Raw genomic sequence first — 19,695 nt, 5'->3', positions numbered from 1 at the left:
TCTCTTCCCTGTGACCTCACTCAAAGAATCAAAAATATTTTGCCAATAGGTTGTTAAAACAGGGCAAGACCAAAACATATGTATATGTGTTGCTGCTGCCTGGTGACATCGGTCACAAGTCGGGTCAATGTTATTAAACATCTTAGCGAGCCTGGTTTTAGTTAAATGAGTACGGTGTAAAATTTTACATTGGATCAGTCCATGTTTGGCGCAAACCGAGGAGTGGTGTACCTTGTCAAGAACATTCCCCCACATATCATCACTAAATGCAATCCCTAGATCCTCCTCCCATAGCGCTTTAATTGACGACAAAGAAACCAATCTAAGTGAGTGGATCTGAGCATAAATAAATGAAATCATACCCTTCAAAGCGGGCGCTGGTTTTAAAAAAATATCAAGGGATGTGTCAGAGGGCATAGAAGGAAACTGAGGGAACCTATGAGAAACAAAATTACGAATCTGCAAGTACCTAAAAAAGTGTTGATTTGGGAGGGAAAATTTTTTGGGACAACTGTTCAAATGAGGCAAAAGTGTTATCAATGTAGAGATCCTTAAATATTTTAATGCCCATATTAGACCAAATCTCAAATGCACGATCAATTAACGATGGAGGAAAGGAGTGATTAGCTGTTATTGGTGCCAAAGTAGAATATGTTTGAAGGCCAAAGGAACGTCTAAACTGATTCCAAATCTTTACAGTTGTCTTAATAATGACATTTTTAGTGTAATTTTTTATAGGTGATTTAATAGGTGAATGAGCCAAAGCTGAGAGTGAAACAGGTTTGCAGGAAAAATGCTCCATTCCCAACCAAACTGACGATAATAACTGTAAACCAGAATGTAACCAAAACTGAATTATTTTGAGATGAGCCGCCCAGTAATAAAACTTAAAGTTGGGTAGGGCCATTCCCCCTAGCTTCTTTGGGCTCTGTAAATATTGTTTACGTAATCTTGGTGGCCTCCCACTCCAAACAAAATCCGAAATAATGGCGTCTAATTTACGAAAAAAGGTTTGCGGAAGGAAAATTGGTACACACTGAAACAAGTATAGAAACCTGGGAAGGACATTCATCTTAATACTATTAATCCGAGCTGCTAGAGATAAGTTCAGCACTGACCAACGATTAAAGCTACTTTGTACTTGAGACAGAAGAGTAATGAAATTAGCGCGATAAAGATCCATGAATTTAGCAGTAACTTGAATCCCAAGATATCTTAACTCGTGCTGAGCAACTTTAAATGGCAGGGTGTGAAGTGGGTATTCACGTGCCGCCTTATTAAGAGGAAGCAGCTCACTCTTTCCTAAATTTAGCTTGTAACCAGATATGGCTCCAAAAGAACCAAAAACAGAAAGTGCAGCTGGGACTGACACAGAGAAGTCAGTAATGAATAAAAGAAGATCGTCTGCATATAGAGACACTTTCTGTTCTTGCCCACAACTCACAATACCTTTAATATGTGGGTCAGCACGAAGCGCAATAGAAAGAGGCTCAATTGCCACAGCGAATAAAAGAGGACTTAAGGGACACCCTTGCCGCGTTGAACGATAAAGAGGAAAGTAAGAGGACTGATTATTATTTGTCCTAACTGACGCCAAAGGAGATGAGTATAAAAGCTTCACCCAAGAAATGAAATTTTCCTTAAAGCCGAATTTCCCCAAAGTATGAAATAAGTATGCCCATTCCACACGATCGAAGGCCTTCTCCGCGTCTAACGATATAATTGCTTGCGGTGAGGTTGTTGACGGAAGATTATAAATAGTATTAAAAAGCCTTCTCAAATTGAAAAAAGAGTGCCTATTTTTAACAAACCCCGTTTGATCAGGAGAAATGATATCTGGAAGAACAGTTTCCAAACGAAGAGCAAGCATTTTGGATAAAATTTTGAAATCAACATTCAATAAACTAATTGGTCTATACGAAGAGCAACTAAGAGGGTCCTTGTCCTTCTTCAAAATAAGAGAAATCGAAGCCTGATTAAGCGTAGGGGGAAGTTTAGCCGTCAGAAAAGATTCATTAAACATATCAATCAGAACTGGAGCTAGTTTATTTTGAAAGCATCTGTAAAACTCTACAGGAAAGCCGTCTGGCCCTGGGCATTTGCCAGACTGCATCGCTTTAAGAGCACCCGAAAGTTCTTGGGCAGTTATTGGGATTTCTAATTGATCTGCCATGTCCGAATTAACCTGAGGGATTTCTAAATGGGAGAGGAAGCCATCAAAATCACACTTTTCCACATTTGTCTCTGATGTATATAATGAGGCATAATAAGCTCTAAATACATCATTTATTTTTTCTGGGTCTATCGTAGTGCCTGAAGATGTGGCAATTTCCGGAATCTGATGAGAGGAGATAGTCTGCCGTAATTGGTGTGCCAACATTCTACCAGCTTTGTCCCCCTGTTCAAAGTATGTACTGCTAGTCTTAAGTAACAGCTCAACAGCACGGTCCGCAGCCAATGTATTAAATTCTGACTGAGCTGTGAGGCGTTCCTTATACAACTCAGGAGTTGGAGAAGTGGCTAACGCTGCGTCCAATTGGGCAATGCGATTGGTTAGAGTGACCACTATCTCCCTCCTCCGCCTTCTATCATAATTCACGTAAGAGATTATTTGACCTCTAATGTAAGCTTTCAACGTCTCCCATAAGACAGACGCAGACACATCTGGGGTCCTGTTTGTACTCAAAAACAAATCAATTTGGCTGGATATCATATCAACAAATTTTTCGTCTGACAGTAAGCGCGTATTAAGACGCCAAGGGTAGTGTGATCGAACCAAGCCTTTAAACCTAATGTTGAGTACAACAGGGGAATGGTCTGAGATAACCATTGGTTCATATGAGCAAGAGGTAGAAGTGAGACATGGAAGAAATCTATTATCCAATAAGAGATAATCAATCCGAGTAAATGTACGATGCACAGGAGAGAAAAAGGAAAATGCTTTACTTGTAGGGTTAAAGAAACGCCAAGGATCTGAAATTGAAAAATTCACCATAAAGTCTTTTATAACTTTAGCCGAATTTGAAAGTGTTGCCGCTTTATTAGAGGAACGGTCAAGATCTGGGTTCAACCAACAATTAAAGTCCCCACCTAAAATGAGTAAGTGGGAGGACATGTCCGGAAGGGCAGAAAAAAGTTTCTTGAAAAACTCAGCATCATCCCAGTTTGGGGCATATACATTAACAAAAATCAGTTGGGTGCCGTATAAACTACCTGTAATAATCAAATATCTACCATTAGGATCAGACACCACTTTAGAACAAACAAAAGGAATTGATTTATGAAATAAAATGGCGACTCCCCTAGACTTGCTATAAAATGAAGAGAAATAGGACTGACCCACCCACCTACTTCTAATTTGAAAATGAGGAGTAGATTTTAAGTGTGTCTCTTGAAGATAAACAATCTGTGCTCCTAAGTTTTTGAGATGATTTAATACCTTAGTGCGTTTCACAGGGGAGTTCAGGCCTTTACAATTCCAGGACACCAGTTTGAGATCACCTCCATCAGTACTTAGGTTTACACTCGATTGGGCCATTCACCAAAAATAGGGCAGAAAAAGAATGTCAAGAAAAATGACAAATAAACCGTCAACACAGCTGAGTAAACTGGTAAAATAATTACAAAACCAATACAATAAAACCTTGGAAACACATGACAACCACAACAAAAATAGAACACAAACCTCCCCATCCCACCACACCACCCCATTGTTAGCATCTCCCCAAATGAGATACACACAAACCCAAACCTAACTAAAGGCACAGAACGCTCCATAATAGCTCTACGCTAAAAAAAGAATAGTGCTACCTGAAAGAAAATTGACTTAATAAATAAAGCTGAACAAATGTACCTATAGAGTAGTAAAGGTCACATACTCCAAATTAAGCCAGACAAATTGCTCTCGATACATTCAATGAAACCAAAACAACATAGCTTTTTACTGTTTAAGTATTAACAACTTATTCACCCAAAAAAAAAAAAAAAAAAAAAAAAAAAAAAAAAATTAAATTATATATGTATATACATATACATACACATAGCCATAAACAGCCGTAGATAACCCAGGGCCAGTATTACAGAACAAATGACCTAATACTATCTACCTGCAAGCATTAGACTGATCCTGTCATCACAATGTCCACTCTACTTACAGTTCTTTTTAACAAAGTCACTGGCCAAAGAGGGGTCTTCAAAACGCCACGAAGTGCCATCCGGCATAGTGATCTTAAGTGTGGCGGGGTATAGAAGCCCAAACTTGACCTCCGGAAAGGAGCGCAGACTGCGTTTCACCGCAGAAAAGGCAGAACGCTTCTTGGCAACAGAGGATGTAAAGTCTGGGAACACAGAGATCCGTTTGTCCTTGTAAAGGAGTGGAGAAGACTCGCCTGCTCGTCGTAGAATCGTGTTACGAACATGGAAAAAATGCACCCGCACGATAAAAGCCCGAGGTTGGGATCCGGCCGCTGGTTCGTTCCGCAGAGAGCGGTGAGCACGATCAAGTAGCGTTTTTTCTTCCAGTTCTAGTAGGTCCTGTAGCAAACCTGCAATAAAGTCAGTAGGACGAGGTCCTTCCATTCCCTCCGGTACACCAACCACACGAATATTATTTCTTCGAGATCTGCTTTCCAAGTCTTCGCACTTATCATCCAGACGAATCACCTGAGCGGATAACTTGGTGACGGTAGCCTCGAGTTCAATTATACGGGAGCTATGGTCGTTAGCAGCCTGCTCGAGATCTCGCACTGCTGCTTCATGAGAGTCTACTAATCGCTGAAGTGGTTCAATTGAAGCTTTCAATTCTCCTCTAACGGACGAGATCTCGGAGTGCAATCCAACAGCAACCGTGTCCATTTTAGAGAAAAGATCGTTCTTAAGCGCGTCCATCATGGCTTGTATTCTAGCATCCAAAGTGCTAGCCGCGCTGCTCTCCTGATCCGGTGTTTCGGAATCAAGCGGAGGCGGTGTTTTGCGGCCTCCTCTTTGGGTGTCCTGTTTCTGTCGAGTGTTTTTCATCTTGTAATGCCTCAGGTGAAATAATTAGTAAAAACTGTCTTCTAACTACAGTAAAAGCAATCGCAAAAAGTTATATTGAAAAAGGTACAACAAAATTAATATAAAAGTCAATTTCCCTCGGAGCTAGTGGAGGACACGTCTACTCTTCACCCTGCGCCATAGCGCCCCAGGGTACTGTTTAAATGCACAGCTGCCTGACAAATATTTTTATTTTTTTTAGAGTTATCCCTGGACGCAGCTCCATATAGACTCAGTCCAGGAAGATTTGTCTGCAGAGTTAGTCCAGGAAGATTTTTCTGTAAGGGTAATGTTTAAACATACAGCTACCTGACAAATATTTTAGTTATCCCTGGATGCAGCTTTGTTTAGAGTTAGTCCAGGAAGATTTGTCAGTAAGGCTACTGTTTAAACGCACAGCTACCTGACAAATATAAACAGTTATCCCTCTGCATGAGGAAGATCCATTTCCACTCTGACGGACAACAAAAAACTCCCTGAAACTTTCTAACTCTTCCATCCAGATAGCTAAATTCTCTGATTTTACTGTTATTTCTATTTCTTATGTGTTCCATTATTATGTATTTGGTTCTTCTTTATGTAAAGCACTTTGAATTACCATTGTGTATGAAATGTGCTACACAAATAAAATTGCCTTGCCTTGCCTTACAAACAGATCCACTTCCGCTTAACCATAAATCTCCCATATGAGCTTCACCACCTCTGGGTGAAGTCTCCATTCCCCTGGCCTCAGCCCCCTGTCTCGACAGGATGTCTGCTCTTATATTCTGGGTCCCTGGAATATAGATTGCTCTCAAGGAAAGCATCTTCCCCAGAGACCACAGGATGATCTGGTGCGCTAGTTTGCAGAGTGGGCGCAAACGCAGACCCCCCTGTCGATTTATATATGAAACCACCGATGTGTTGTGTGTCCAGACAAGCACATGATGTCCCCTCAAGTCTGGGAGGAAAAAATTTCAATGCATTTATGTGCCATGAAAGATGATGACTCCTCCAAAGACCTTGAGCTGAGCTGCCTTCCATTACCGCTCCCCAGCCTGTGAGAGAAGCGTCCGTAGTGAGAGTGACTCGACGACATTGAGCTCCTAACACTGGGCCCTGAGACAGGAACCAAATTTTCTCTTTCATATGACCAAGGCGTGGAGACATCGCTGTGTGATCTTGATCATACGAAGTGGGTTTCCCCTTGGGAAAAACCCTTTGGTCTTGAGCCACCACTGCAAGGGTCTCATGTACAGCAGGCCAAAAGCTATCACATTGGACGCAGCTGCCATCAGACCCAACAGTCTCTGAAACTGTTTTACAGTGACTGGCCTTGCTTTAGTTCTTTTATGGCAGCACCAAAACTGAATTTTGTAACCCCTTTCTATAATCTGCATGACCCAACATGTGATATTTGGAAGAGATTTCCATTCTGCCAGAAAATCTACTAAGGGAACCAGCCTCTCGAGGCTGGCCTCTGGTGTATTGAGAACACATGTTTCATGTAATTTTATCCTCCTCAGAGGATGCGAATGTGACGCAGTGTCTTGTGAGCTCTGCATCACTAATTCGCTGCGCCCCAAGGCACCATGGGTGGCGGGGTTGGCAGAACGGCTCCCTGAGGGCCACGAGGTGGGACGGGCACCCGTGTGGGGCTGCCCTCAGGAGTCTGACCCCTCTGGCTTCAGGATTTTTTCTGTGCAGCCTTCTTGGCCTGAAGCAAGACCCTCAGGTCTGCCTTTGGCTTCGAAGGCTTGGGCTGAGAGTGCCGTCCCAGCCCACTGTATCTCTGAGGTGGAGCACGAGAAGCAACACTCTCTTTTTGTTGCGCTCTATATGAGGAGCTATACGGCTGGGGCTACTCACGCCCAGCAACCTCAGAGGATGGATGGCGGCTCGGAAGATATTTCTTGAACACCTCCGCTTGCTTTTTTGACTCTTGAAACATGTAGACGACTGAGTTGACAGCATCGCCGAACAGGCCAGTTGGTGCAACCGGGGCGTCGAGGAGAAAGGCCCTGTCTTTCTCTTTAATATCAGACAGATTGAGCCACAGGTGTCTCTTGGTGTCTTCCATGATCTAGCTAACTCATCATGTAAATCAGGGTAGAAAGGAAGGCCCCTTGGTGGAGATGATTTATTAGATGGAAGGAAACGCTCATCTAACTTGCTTTTGGGATGAGCGCCCTGTTTCTCTGCTGGCCATTCAATATTTAACTTTGACACAGCACGAGTAATCATTTCCACCAGCTCCTCATATTCTGGGGAAAGAGATGGTGAGTCTTTTCCCCCAATATCGACGCTCAGCACATCCACCTCCTCAGAACTGGAGTGCTGAAACGACGAGCCCTCTCCCTGGGCGGAAGAAGCTTGCTTCCGACACCAGAGAGGGGGAGATGGATCTACCAGGTGAGGGCTGAGAAAGAACACTCATGCTCGTCTCAAGCCCCGCTGATAAATCCATTTGCGAACCCCATGACATCTCTCTCCGTGCTGCCTCAGCAGCAGTGGGTCCAGAGCCATGAGGAAAGGGAGAGGCGGGAGCGGAGCGTTCTAGAGGAAGCATCTCAAAATGCTCACATTCAGCCCCCTCGAAGGTTGAAAGAGCATGCTCCGCTCCCAAACACATGACACATAAATTGTATGTATCTATCCCCACCAGTAAGGAATCGGGGGCAAGGAGGAGCACACGGTTTAAATGCCTGGTTCACCATAATAGTGTGAAAGATATTGAGCTGTACTATATCAGGACAGACAACAAAAAATAAGACAGACAGTTTCACACAGATCGCTTTGCTGAGGCAGAAAAGCTGAAGCTGGATGTGTATTTATCCTTTCCTGGTCATGACGTCACTCGCCCGTGATGTTCACTCTCGTCATTGAACGTCTAGGTTACTAGTGTAACCCCCGTTCCCAGAAGGAGGGAACGGAGACGTTACGTCGATACTGACGTAATGGCGAGACCCCATTACGTCAGTATCAACGTAACGTCGAACGTGACTGACTGAATGGGAACTAGCTGACAGACGTGCATCATACACAATGACGCTGGGGGCATTCCCAAAGCGATTCTATTGGTTTTATTTCTTGTCAGTTTCCTCTTCAGTTCCCAACCATTTCTACCACCCAGTCATCACTGTCTCCCATCATCCCCTCTGTTCCACCTCAGAGGTACGGTTACACCGCTGGACTGCTGGGAGTCACCTCTTCCTGGGCTTCGGGGGCCTGTGGCCTCTGTGCGCTCCACTCCACTTCGACCCAACGCCCTGACTCCTACACCTGCGCTCCTTCCACCCTCAATGTCAGCAGTGACCATCGGGCATTCTGCCTTGCTGGACTCCCTCTGTACGTCGGCTCCGCCTCGGTCGGACATCGCACCACCTTCGCCACGGAGTAACGGGCCGTTCACTGCCCTCCGGCCCTCTACCCCTTCGGCTGCGGCTAGCTCCGACCTCTCTCAGGCTCCACCTCCGCCCTCGGTCGCTCCAGCTCAACATCAGCCCTCGAGATCTCTGCTTTCACCTCAGGGGTTCGTCGCTGCGGCTCCGTCGCAGTTGTCGAGGTCACCAATGTCCTGTTGCGTCATCGGCTATCTGACTACACGCGGGGCTTTACCTCCTACGTCGACATCGCCTCCTGCCATCGCCATGATGTCATTCAGCTGTCTTCCTCCATGACTCCTCCCTCCTGCGATGCCGCCGTGGAGCACAGCCCTGGTTGTGCACAGGGGTACCATGCCCCTGTTCAAGGCTGGATCACACCACCTGCACCACCCTGGAGTTTTCATTCAATCCCTTTCCCGGACTCTTGTCCTCTACCTGAGCCTCCTCCATTCATCTGCTGGCACGAGGTCGCGCCTTTCCGGGAGGGGGCATACTGTCACAGTTTCACTCAGTTTGGACTTTGTTTTCCTGCTTGCACCATTTCCCATTTCCATGTTACGAGTGTGTTTGAAGCACTTGTTTGGATTTATTAAAGACTCTTCATTATCGTGTTCGTATCTGATCTTTAATACAGCGTGTGTGACATATGTAAATCAATAAATACATTGTTGACCCTTCCCCTACCTCTTAACTCACCCTTAAACCTACCAATACCACCAAACTGGTCCCTAACCTTACCCGTATCCAACCTCAGTAGAAGAAAATGTGTTTTGCAATACAACATGAACACAATAAGTACATTGTACTTATTTTTGATGTAAGTACATAGTAGTTAAAGACACCTAATATAAAGTGTGACCAAGACTTCCGGTTGGAGCGGCGCCATGTAAAGACGTAGAGTTGTTGAGCTCCTCACAAGCAACTTCGTTTTATATAGCTCTTATTTTATGCTCTAGCATCCTAAAGCTGCCTTTGCGTGTTATTAAGGGCTTAACAATCGGTTTGAATCCAGTTTGAACCACTTTTGAAGCGAAATGAATTAGAGCCGGAGTAACTGCAGAGATGCAGAATCTGCTGCTAACAGTAATGCTAATGTCGAACTCCAAACTACTTCAAAGAAAGACGCAGCGAGCGACAACTATGTGGTTCTCCAAGCAATTAATTCACTCAAAGAGGACCTGATTGCGAAAATCGAAGAAAACGCTGCTGCTCAATCAGCTGAACTCTGCAGCCAAGTTGACCAGCTCCGGACCGAGTTACGCAATTTCGTGAAGCGTGTGTCAATGCCAGAGTGGAAGCAGCGGAGGAACGGGTGACCGGATTGGAGTCCGCGATGGGGGGATATTCGGACTCCATTACTACCCTTGAGAAGGAGTTTACTGTTATGAAAAAGAAGTTGGCCGTACTGAAAGAACGGAGTGAGGATCTGGAGGCGAGGTCACGCCGCTCAAACATTCACATTACAGGAGTAAAGGAGGGTCGAGAGCACGGCAAACGGATAACTGAGTTTGTGGCCGGTCTTTTGAAAGAGGCCCTCAACCTCGAGAAAACCCCACTCTTAGACCGAGCTCATCGCACCCTTCGCAGCAGACCAACTGACGACAATGAACCACCGCGCGCCTTTGTGGTGAGGTGTCATTATTTCTCTGAAAAAGAGGACATTCTGAAGAAAGCCATAGAAATGAAGTTAGTCACTACAGCCCACGGCGATCGAATACGGATCCTTCCTGATTTCACCCAGACGGTGAGCAAGCAGTGAGCAGCTTTCAATAAGGTGAGGAGTTTACTCCGCAACTGTGAAGGGGTTCGCTTTGGGCTGAGATACCCTGCAGTTTTGAGGATCACGACACGGGATGGAAAAGAGACAAGCTTCAAGGACCCAGTAAAAGCTAAAGATTTCATTTTGAAGAACCTGACTTGTAAGGACAAGTGACGATCGTGCATACACCATGCTGTCGGTTGGCTAAACATGAGCATCGGGTTAATGACTGTGTAGTTCAAGTTTAAATGCAGGTTATGTTACATTATTATGGTTACCCAATGTTAAATATTACTCTTAATTTTATCTTAAGGTTTGCGTATTATTTACTCTAAGTTTATATTCAGTCCTGGGTTACCAGTCGACGTTAAATGCTATAGTTAAGGGACACTACAAGCGAATGCATGTTTAAACATCGGCGTTTTAACTGCGGCTCAATGTATGCTAAGGATTTTGGTTTAAAGAGCCTGGCCGGCAGATGTACAGGTGATCAGCAGCCACGTGGCTAATGAAGATGGATGAGGAGGCACCGTTGCTTTGGTTACATTTAATACCAAATGCAAAACGGACAACTTTAACTGAATGACACTACTTCTAATACATTACCATTTTGTTCGTTTTTCTAATTATACTTGTAATATATGTTCAAGGTTATTATTTTCTGGGGTTCAGCTTTGAAAGTTTAACTACTAAGAGCCTTATAATGTTCTTTTTCTAAGTGAGTGCTCACATGGTAAGCTATTTGGGAGTAGGGTTAACTGGAAGAAGTTGCGGTTTCAAAGGAGTTAATAATATAATTTTGGTCAATGTCAGTCTTTTGTATTGTTGTGTATAATCATGCATATGTCGTCTGTGTGTTTAGGGACCCCTCACGTTGTTGTTTTTTTTTCTTCTTTTTTTTTTCTACCTTTTATTTTTCTTTCTTTCTTCACAAAACCATGGCCTTCTTAATACTGCTGATGAGCCAAAGGAGTCCTCTGGTGCAATTTCTGAGTACTTTATGCGATGACTTTCAGTAACATAGGTGGAGCTGAAACGAGGCTGGTCAGTTGGAATGTACGGGGGCTAAATCACCCAGTGAAACGGAACCAGGTATTCACCCACCTTAACAAACTGAAATCTGACATAGTATATTTACAAGAGACTCATTTGTTGAACAAGGACCATGCTAAACTTCACAGAGGAGGCTTTACACAAATATACCATTCTAATTTTAATAGTAAGAGTAGGGGGGTTGCTGTTATTATACATAGGAACGTACAGTTTGCTGTGGAGGCCACTGTGATGGATAAAAATGGCCGATATGTAATAATTCAAGGAAAACTATTTAACATGCCTGTGGTCCTGGCCAATGTGTATGCACCTAACTGGGATAATGTACAGTTTTTTAGTGATCTCTTTTCACTTTTACCCAATCTTGACACATATAATTTAATTTTAGGAGGAGATCTGAACTGTGTCTTACGCCCAACTCTGGATCGCTGTAGTTCCACGATTATTGTAGAAAGTAAATCAGCACAATGCATCAATTCATTTCTCCAGACATATGGTGTAAGTGACCCCTGGAGATTTAAGTATCCATCATCAAAACAGTTTTCTTTTTATTCACCGGTACATAAAACGTATTCCAGGATTGATTATTTTCTGTTGGACAGGAAACTACTTCCCCTAATGACAAAAGTCACGAGTATGACAGCATAGTTATTTCGGATCATAGTCCAATACTACTAAAGCTTCGTTTCCCAGGTAATGTAATCCCTCAGCGTATATGGTGCTTAAACTCAAGGCTTCTGGCAGATGATGATTTTGTTAAATTCATAGATGCTCAAATTGACTTCTTTCTCGAGACAAATGAATCCCCAGAGATAAGTTATAGTATTTTATGGGATTCTTTGAAAGCATTTGTGAGGGGGCAAATTATCTCATATCAAGCTAGTGCAAATAAAAAGAAATCAAAGCGGATTACATAAATAATAAATAAAATAAATACAATTGATCAATCACATTCTACATTGTCTTCTGATGACCTGCATAAGGAGAGACTCCTGTTACAAGCCGAATTTGATTCTCTGACTAGCGAGCACGCAGAAGATCTTTACTTGAAATCACGTCAGATTTATTATGAACATGGCGAGCGGGCTGGCAGGTTTTTGTGTTATCAATTGAAACAATCTGCAGCAGCAGGTTTTATTCCGGCAATTGGAGACAGTGAGGATAACATTATTACAGACCAGCAGGGTATTAATGATCAGTTTAAATCATTCTATGAGGCTCTATATACTTCTAAGGTGAATGACACTGAGCAAATAGAAGAGTTTTTCAACAACTTAGAGTTGCCATCAATTGATGAATCTGACAAATCCGCTCTGGAAGGCAATATAACGATTCTTGAGATTGACAGTGCAATTAAGAAACTAAAATCTGGAAAAGCGCCAGGCCCTGATGGCTACCCGGCCGAGTTTTATAAGAAATTTTCTGCCAAATTAACGCCTCTATTGAGTAAAGTATTTGAGGAGGTCCTTGATTCAAAGTCTCTTCCCCCGTCCATGATGCAGGCAACCATATCAGTCCTTCTTAAAAAGGATAAAGACCCACTTAAGTGTGAATCTTACCGCCCGATCAGTTTACTTTGCTGTGACTATAAGATCCTGACCAAGGTGCTGGCAACCAGAATAGAGCCAGTCATGAGTAAGATAATTCATCCTGATCAGACTAGCTTTATCGCTGGCAGACAGTTATCTAGTAATCTCCATCGTATATTTAATGTGATCTATTCACCCAAGGATAATACTATTCCAGAGATCCTAATATCCTTAGATGCTCATAAGGCGTTTGATAGAATTGAATATGATTATTTGTTTACAACACTTAGAAGGTTTGGCTTCGGTCCCATGTTCTGTTCATGGATCAAAATTCTATATACCAGGCCTCAAGCATTTATTCGAACAAATAATATAATATCTAAATGCTTTTCGCTTTCTAGGGGGACAAGGCAGGGATGCCCTCTGTCCCCCCTGCTTTTTGATGTAGCTATTGAAGCCCTTGCAATTATGCTAAGGAATACAGCTGGTTTGACTGGAATACAAAGGGAGGGACACATGCATAAACTTCTGCTCTATGCGGACGATCTCCTCCTCTTTTTGTCTATTCCAAATTGCTCTATACCGATTGCTCTTTCAATTATTTCAGATTTTGGGAGTGTTTTGGGATATAAAATTAATTTAACAAAGAGTCTTCTTTTCCCTATTAATGAAAGAGCACATCAAATGTCATTCCAATCTTTTCCATTTTCAGTAAGTCTCGACAAATTCCCCTATTTAGGTGTGAGTGAAACACGCAGGTATAAGGATCTATTCAATAGTCATTTTAAACCAGCATTAGACAAAGCTAAAAAGGACATGGTACGATGGTCAACCCTACCCTTATCTCTGGCTGGAAGGATAAATTCCATTAAAATGACAATTTTACCAAGGTTCCTATTTTTATTTCAGACAGTGCCAGTCTTTATTCCTAAATCATTTTTTAAGGATCTGAGTAATTGTATTTCTATGTTTGTTTGGGATAAAAAAAAATTCCCTGCATAAGGAAAGAATATCTGGAAAGGAAGAAGGAGGAGGGTGGATTGGCAATGCCAAATTTTTTGTATTATTACTGGGCAGCTAACCTTCATAAACTGACATTCTGGCTCTCTGATACGTCGAGTGATGAAGCTCCAGTTTGGTCACTTATGGAGCAACACGCATGTAACCCAGTATCATTGCATTCTCTGCTTTGTGCCCCAATACCCCTAAGCAAATGTTATTTGACGAATAACCCAATTATTCGTGGATCACTCAAAATATGGTCGCAGTTCAGACTTCACTTTAATAGTAAACAGGCTTTACCCTCTGCACCCATCCTATCGAACCCTATGTTTCCTCCCTCCCTTATAGATTCTGCATTTCAGTTATAGTCTAGAAATGGAGTCAAGCGTGTTAAGGACCTTTTCAAAGACGGCATGTTTATTTCATTTCAGCAGTTAAAAATAGATTTTGAGATCCCTCAATCCAATTTCTTTAGATTTACAAGAGTTTTGTCAACATTTCTCTCCTTCTTTGAACAAACCGAGCTGGATAGATGATCTTTAAACTCTTAGGGGTATGGTGTCTATCCTGTATGAGAACATCCAAAGAACTGCTTCCCCATCTCTCGATCGTATAAGGAGGCAATGGGAGGAGGAATTGGGATTGGAAATCTTAGATTCAGCTTGGCAGTGGGCAATAAAATTAGTGCACTCATTTTCAGTATGTATTAGACATGGGCTCTTGCAGTTTAAGGTGCTTCATAGGCTCCATCTGTCTAAGAGTAAGTTGGCTAAAATGTATCCAGGGTTAGACTCAAGTGCCCCAGTGCCACCCATACACACACACACACACACTTATTTATGTTATTTATTTATTTTATTAAATCTTTATTATTTATTTATTATTATTATTATTATTTTCTTCTTTTTGTTGCAGCCCTTTTTATCTTACTTTGGGTGTGTCTGTCCCCCCCTCCCCACCCCCCCCCACACACACACACACACACACTTATTCATGTTATTTATTTATTTTATTAAATCTTTATTATTTATTTATTATTATTATTATTATTTTCTTCTTTTTGGGTGTGTCTGTGTGGGTATGTGTTAGGATGTGGAATATGTATGTAGATCTGTATTAATGTTGTATGTATCTCTGTGTGGTAGTATCTGTTGCATAAGGAAAATCAATAAAAATATTGATATAATAATAAAGTGTGACCAATTTTAATAAAATCAAAAGAGGCATAAGGAATACAAAATCAGCCATAAGGTGAGCAAGATATCATGCACAACTAGACTGTACAATAATTATACAGATTATTAACATTTATTATAAACTTTTACATAACGATCAAGTTTACAAATCTTAGCAACAAATCAAAACAAGAATCGGAACGTGTTTGGAACAAGATGAGCCAGATTATCTTGCTGTTTTTTTTTTTTTTTTTTTCACGGTTCACAGAGTTATGGTAATTGTATAAATGTTTTAAAAGCAGTTTTCCTTTTTCCAAGCAGACATATTTTCTTTCGCTTTCTCAGAAGTGTGATTGAATGAAACAATGAAGGAGGCTTTTCACATGTTTCTCAGTGGTTATGTAAACTATCTCATTCTATATGTTTAGGCTTTATTTGGGTTTTAATTTAGCTTTTATAAAGCAAACCTGCTTTATTCTTCCGAAGTATAAATAAATAAGTGATCAGTACAAAATGACCTATAAATGCAACTTGCGATAGATGTGGTATATATAAGTGATCAGTACAAAATGAGCAATTAATGCAACTTGCCAACAATTATTCTGTTCTTAAAAAAAAAAAAAAAAAAAAAAAAAACATGCCAATAATCAACTAAATGAAATAATAATAAAAAAAACATTAGAATAAATAAAAATTGCCATTACTGTATTAAACATATTTATTTTTATTTTGTATCAGTAGAGAGTTTAATATAATGCTTTCCAAAAAGTAAATGTAAGTGAAGTGGCAGAAAAACACACTCTCTCCGGTAACTGTGATGACTTGAAACAACTTATTCAACCAGCTGATTAACAATAAGAATTTTCTTCCTCCTCCTCTCAGCTCTAATAGCTGATCTAATCACAGTGTAATGTAATCACATAATTTCACTCTCTTTCTCTTCAGCATCACTGGCTTAAACAACTTGCCAGGTTGATTAGGGAATTTGCAGCAGGTCAAAAACTTCATGGTAAAGCCACTAATTTACGGTAAGTATTTCAGAAATACTATTTTTATTATTCACTTCACTTACGGAAACACTTTACATACAATGAAGAAAACCTCACACAACAAACAACCACAAAAACTCTTTCCCATCAGAAAAATTTCACAACAATGACAGAGGAAGTATGATGCTTTTCAAAGAAACAGTCGTCATAAACACCTTCAGAAGGTGCAGATGCAGATTGTCTCCAGCGATAACAGATCTCAACATTCCTCAGCTCTCAGGTCATTTGAGCTGCTGGGATGGACCTCAATCACTGCCCAGATTTAGCAGCTGCTGTAAATGATATAAAAGCAAGAGAGAGCACCTACAGATACAACAGTGAGACATCACAAGCTCATCTACATCATGATCTTCACCATCACCTGCCTTGCCCTGGTGGCCTCTGCTCTGGGTAAGTGTCTTCTTTAGAAGTTTGCAAGAAAAGTGATGGGTGATTATATATATTTACAAAATGCAAAACCTAAATAAAGAGCTTCATTCTTGTGTCATGAACTTCTGTTCTTTATCAACAGGTTGTGGAGTGCCGGCGATTAAACCACAGACGATTGGCAGCAGGATTGTGAACGGACAGAATGCCATCTCTGGTTCTTGGCCCTGGCAGGTCTCTCTCCAGGTAACTGTGTATTGGTCAGCTTTTATTATGCATTTGACTGATTTGTTCAAAGAGTATATGTCATGTTTTCAATGCTTTTACCTCTGAAACAGCTACCCAACGGATTCCACTTCTGCGGTGGATCTCTCATCAACCAGAATTGGGTTCTCACTGCTGCTCACTGTGGTGTCGTGTAAGAGTCTTCGATCTGACAAACGTCACATTCAATAGTTCTTAATAGAAGCTGTTGCTCTTTACTATTTACAGTTAGTTTTGTCTTTATCTCTCTGTTTTTAGGGCCGGCTATCATCATGTCATTCTTGGAGAACATGATCGTGGCTCCAATGTTGAACCCATCCAAGTCAAACTCGTTTCCAAGGTAAAAATGTTGAAAGATTTCAGAGATGAATATCAAAATGAGAGATCAACTCATGCTATTTATTTAAGTGTTCAATAACTGAACGCTTTTTAATTTTTGCTTCATTTCTGCTTTTCCCACAACTGTTCACTGGAGTAGAACAATAAAAACAATAGAAATAAGATGCATTACAAATGTTCATTATGAATCTATTATTATCATTTTAAATAACTTGTTGTTTGAACATTTATCCAAACAAGAAGTTTTTTTAGCTGTTAAATTGAATGAAGTGGGGAAATAAGTATTACTAAAATTATCCTAATTCAGCTTTTGGTCCATGTCTGTCAGCTTTGAAGTCATCTACATGCTAGTTTTCTCCTAAAACTTGCCCAAACTGTTTTAAGCATTTAAAGTTGAGCATAGGAAAGCAAACAACTGTACCATATTCCCAAATGACCATTCATGCTGAAGGGAAGGAGGAAAAAATGCATAAAAGTGTTAAGACAATGAGAACAAATAAAACATGCTTATAATAGATTACCTTCTATAAAGTCAGCTTCCACCAGTAACCATCCATCTTTTTTGGTCCTTTCTGAATGTGCAGGTCATCACCCATCCGCTCTACAGCAGCACGACATTCAACAATGACATTGCGTTGCTGAAGCTTGCATCTCCAGTTGTATTCATTCCCCGTATCTCTCCTGTATGTCTGGCTCCATCAACTATCAACATCCTGCCTGGAACACGCTGCTTCACCACTGGATGGGGCAGAACTGCCACCACATGTAAGTCGCCTGTTGAAGTTGCCGAATTGCAAAAAATTACTTATCTGTCATTTCTGATATTTTCTTCTCTTTTTTCAGTGAGTCCTCTAACCCTACAGCAAACAGGTCTGCCCATCATGAGTCCTGCTGTGTGCAGGCTGATCTGGGGTCAGAGCAGAATCACTGATGCCATGATCTGTGCTGGAGCCTCTGGATCCTCATCTTGCCAGGTATATGAAGACAGATCAAGACAAACACATTCCCATATCAAATTTGCTGCTGTTTCAATCTCAAATGTGTGTTTTTGTCTGTGTGTTTCCCACAGGGTGATTCTGGTGGTCCTCTGGTGTGTGAGAGTAACGGAGTCTGGACTCTGGTGGGGTCTGTGTCCTGGGGCACCAGCACTTGTAACAGTCTTTACCCAGTAGTATACGCCCGCATCTCCCAACTGCGCTCCTGGATCGACAAGACTATCGCTTCCAACTAGAACACCAGTCTGAGCATTTACCCTTCAAAGGAGGCAAAAGTAGATTTTAATCATTAATCTGTATTGCAGTTGGTCCTTGTTGATGTTTTGTTTGTTTGTTTGTTTGTTTATGAATTTTGGTCTTGTGTCAGTCTGGGCTCCAGTGACCTGTCTGTTATATTACTGTTTTGTTTTTATATCATGTAACATGTTATGGTTTTATAGAAATAATGAAAGTTTGTCAATAAAATGAAATAAATGTAATGAAGAGAGTAATCATTTATTTGAACTTAAAACATGTTACTATAACAAAATATAGTACTGCAAACAAATTTAAATATAAAATGTTTTCCTTTAAAATAAGTAGTTTTAAAATATATATTTAAATTGCAATTAAAAAAAAACAGTAATCCACTTTCACAGGAACAAATAACAGACAACAGTGTTCAGACAACAAATATTTGCAAAAGGTTATGAAATGCATAACATTGACAAAGACAGCCACAAAAATTCCTTCTGATCACATGATCATGTTGAAAATCTTCTTTGGTATTCACTTTGTAGACATGTAGACACCTCTATCCATGGTGCTGAAACCTGTGTGATGTCTTGTATCAGAAGCCAAAGAGACCCAGATACATCAGAAACCTGTTGATAAGGTTCCATTAGAATGTGACAAACACTGGCTACGTTTACATTCACCAATTTTCATTAATCCGAATGAACTGAATCCGATTGCAGATCTGTTTACATGTACTCTAAACATTGTAATCTGATTCAAATATCCGTTTATATGTGTTTTATATACATTCCGATCAAAACTTTTGTGCATGCGCTCTGCATATGTGACGTCATATCAATCACACTTGCGGTAACCTGGGTTGCGTCAACAGACAATGATTATGTATCGACGATAGCCAGAGATATTGTCAAAAGCATCAAATCTTGGCAATTGCCTATTGAGAGGATTTGGTATTTCCAATTATTGTAGGCCTGTTACATTCTTCTAGTCTATTGTTATAACCATTAGGTTCGGCTTCTTTTATTATTAAATGAATATTATACTACGTGCTGTGAAGATAATAAAAGATTAGGCTATTAGCTATCTTTGAAAATGTTTTAAACTGTTTTTTTTTAGGTCTATTACACAATGAATTATATGCCTATAATTAAAATTATTAAAAAGGCTATAATATTTCCTAACACCGCAGTCATCAATGAAAATTAAGCACAGCTTTACATGGTAAAATTAAGCGTTTACATGGTAATTTTTTGCTGTTGGATTGGATTAGAAAAGGAATAAACCACCCCTTCCAATCCGATCGAAATTTCATTCGGATCAAGCTCAATCGGATCGATTAAGGTGTTTACATGAACGTCTTTCAATCCGATTGAGCCGTCAATCCGATTACAAATAGATTATTTGAGTGCATGTAAACATAACCAATGTTCCATATTCTTATTCAGACAATCATCTCAGATTACACATGTAACCATGATTCCCTGAGAACAGGGAACAAGATGCTCCGTCAAAAGCACTAGGGGAGCAC

General features: G+C 40.9%; 1 protein-coding gene across 3 annotated transcripts in view; it reads left to right on the top strand.

Moving 5' to 3' along the window:
- LOC125249041 (chymotrypsin-like protease CTRL-1) overlaps positions 1-18,409 on the top strand; it is a 36,952-nt gene extending 18,543 nt beyond the window's left edge. Inside the window, exons 2-9 of one of the 3 annotated variants that reach the window (XM_048161230.1) lie at positions 15,863-15,945; positions 16,180-16,356; positions 16,478-16,578; positions 16,671-16,750; positions 16,855-16,936; positions 17,520-17,700; positions 17,779-17,909; positions 18,005-18,409. In XM_048161230.1, the coding sequence (XP_048017187.1) occupies positions 16,311-16,356; positions 16,478-16,578; positions 16,671-16,750; positions 16,855-16,936; positions 17,520-17,700; positions 17,779-17,909; positions 18,005-18,166 (783 nt within the window). In that variant the 5' untranslated portion in view covers positions 15,863-15,945; positions 16,180-16,310 and the 3' untranslated portion in view covers positions 18,167-18,409. Of the gene's footprint in view, positions 1-15,587; positions 15,946-16,057; positions 16,357-16,477; positions 16,579-16,670; positions 16,751-16,854; positions 16,937-17,519; positions 17,701-17,778; positions 17,910-18,004 lie in introns of those variants that run through there. The other 2 variants (XM_048161228.1, XM_048161229.1) reach the window with 2 other exon arrangements.
- The last annotated feature ends 1,286 nt before the right edge of the window (positions 18,410-19,695 follow it).

The sequence above is a fragment of the Megalobrama amblycephala genome, linkage group LG16, assembly GCF_018812025.1.
Source record: "Megalobrama amblycephala isolate DHTTF-2021 linkage group LG16, ASM1881202v1, whole genome shotgun sequence".
NCBI lineage: Eukaryota > Metazoa > Chordata > Actinopteri > Cypriniformes > Xenocyprididae > Megalobrama > Megalobrama amblycephala.
This window is presented reverse-complemented; position numbering and strand designations above follow the sequence as displayed.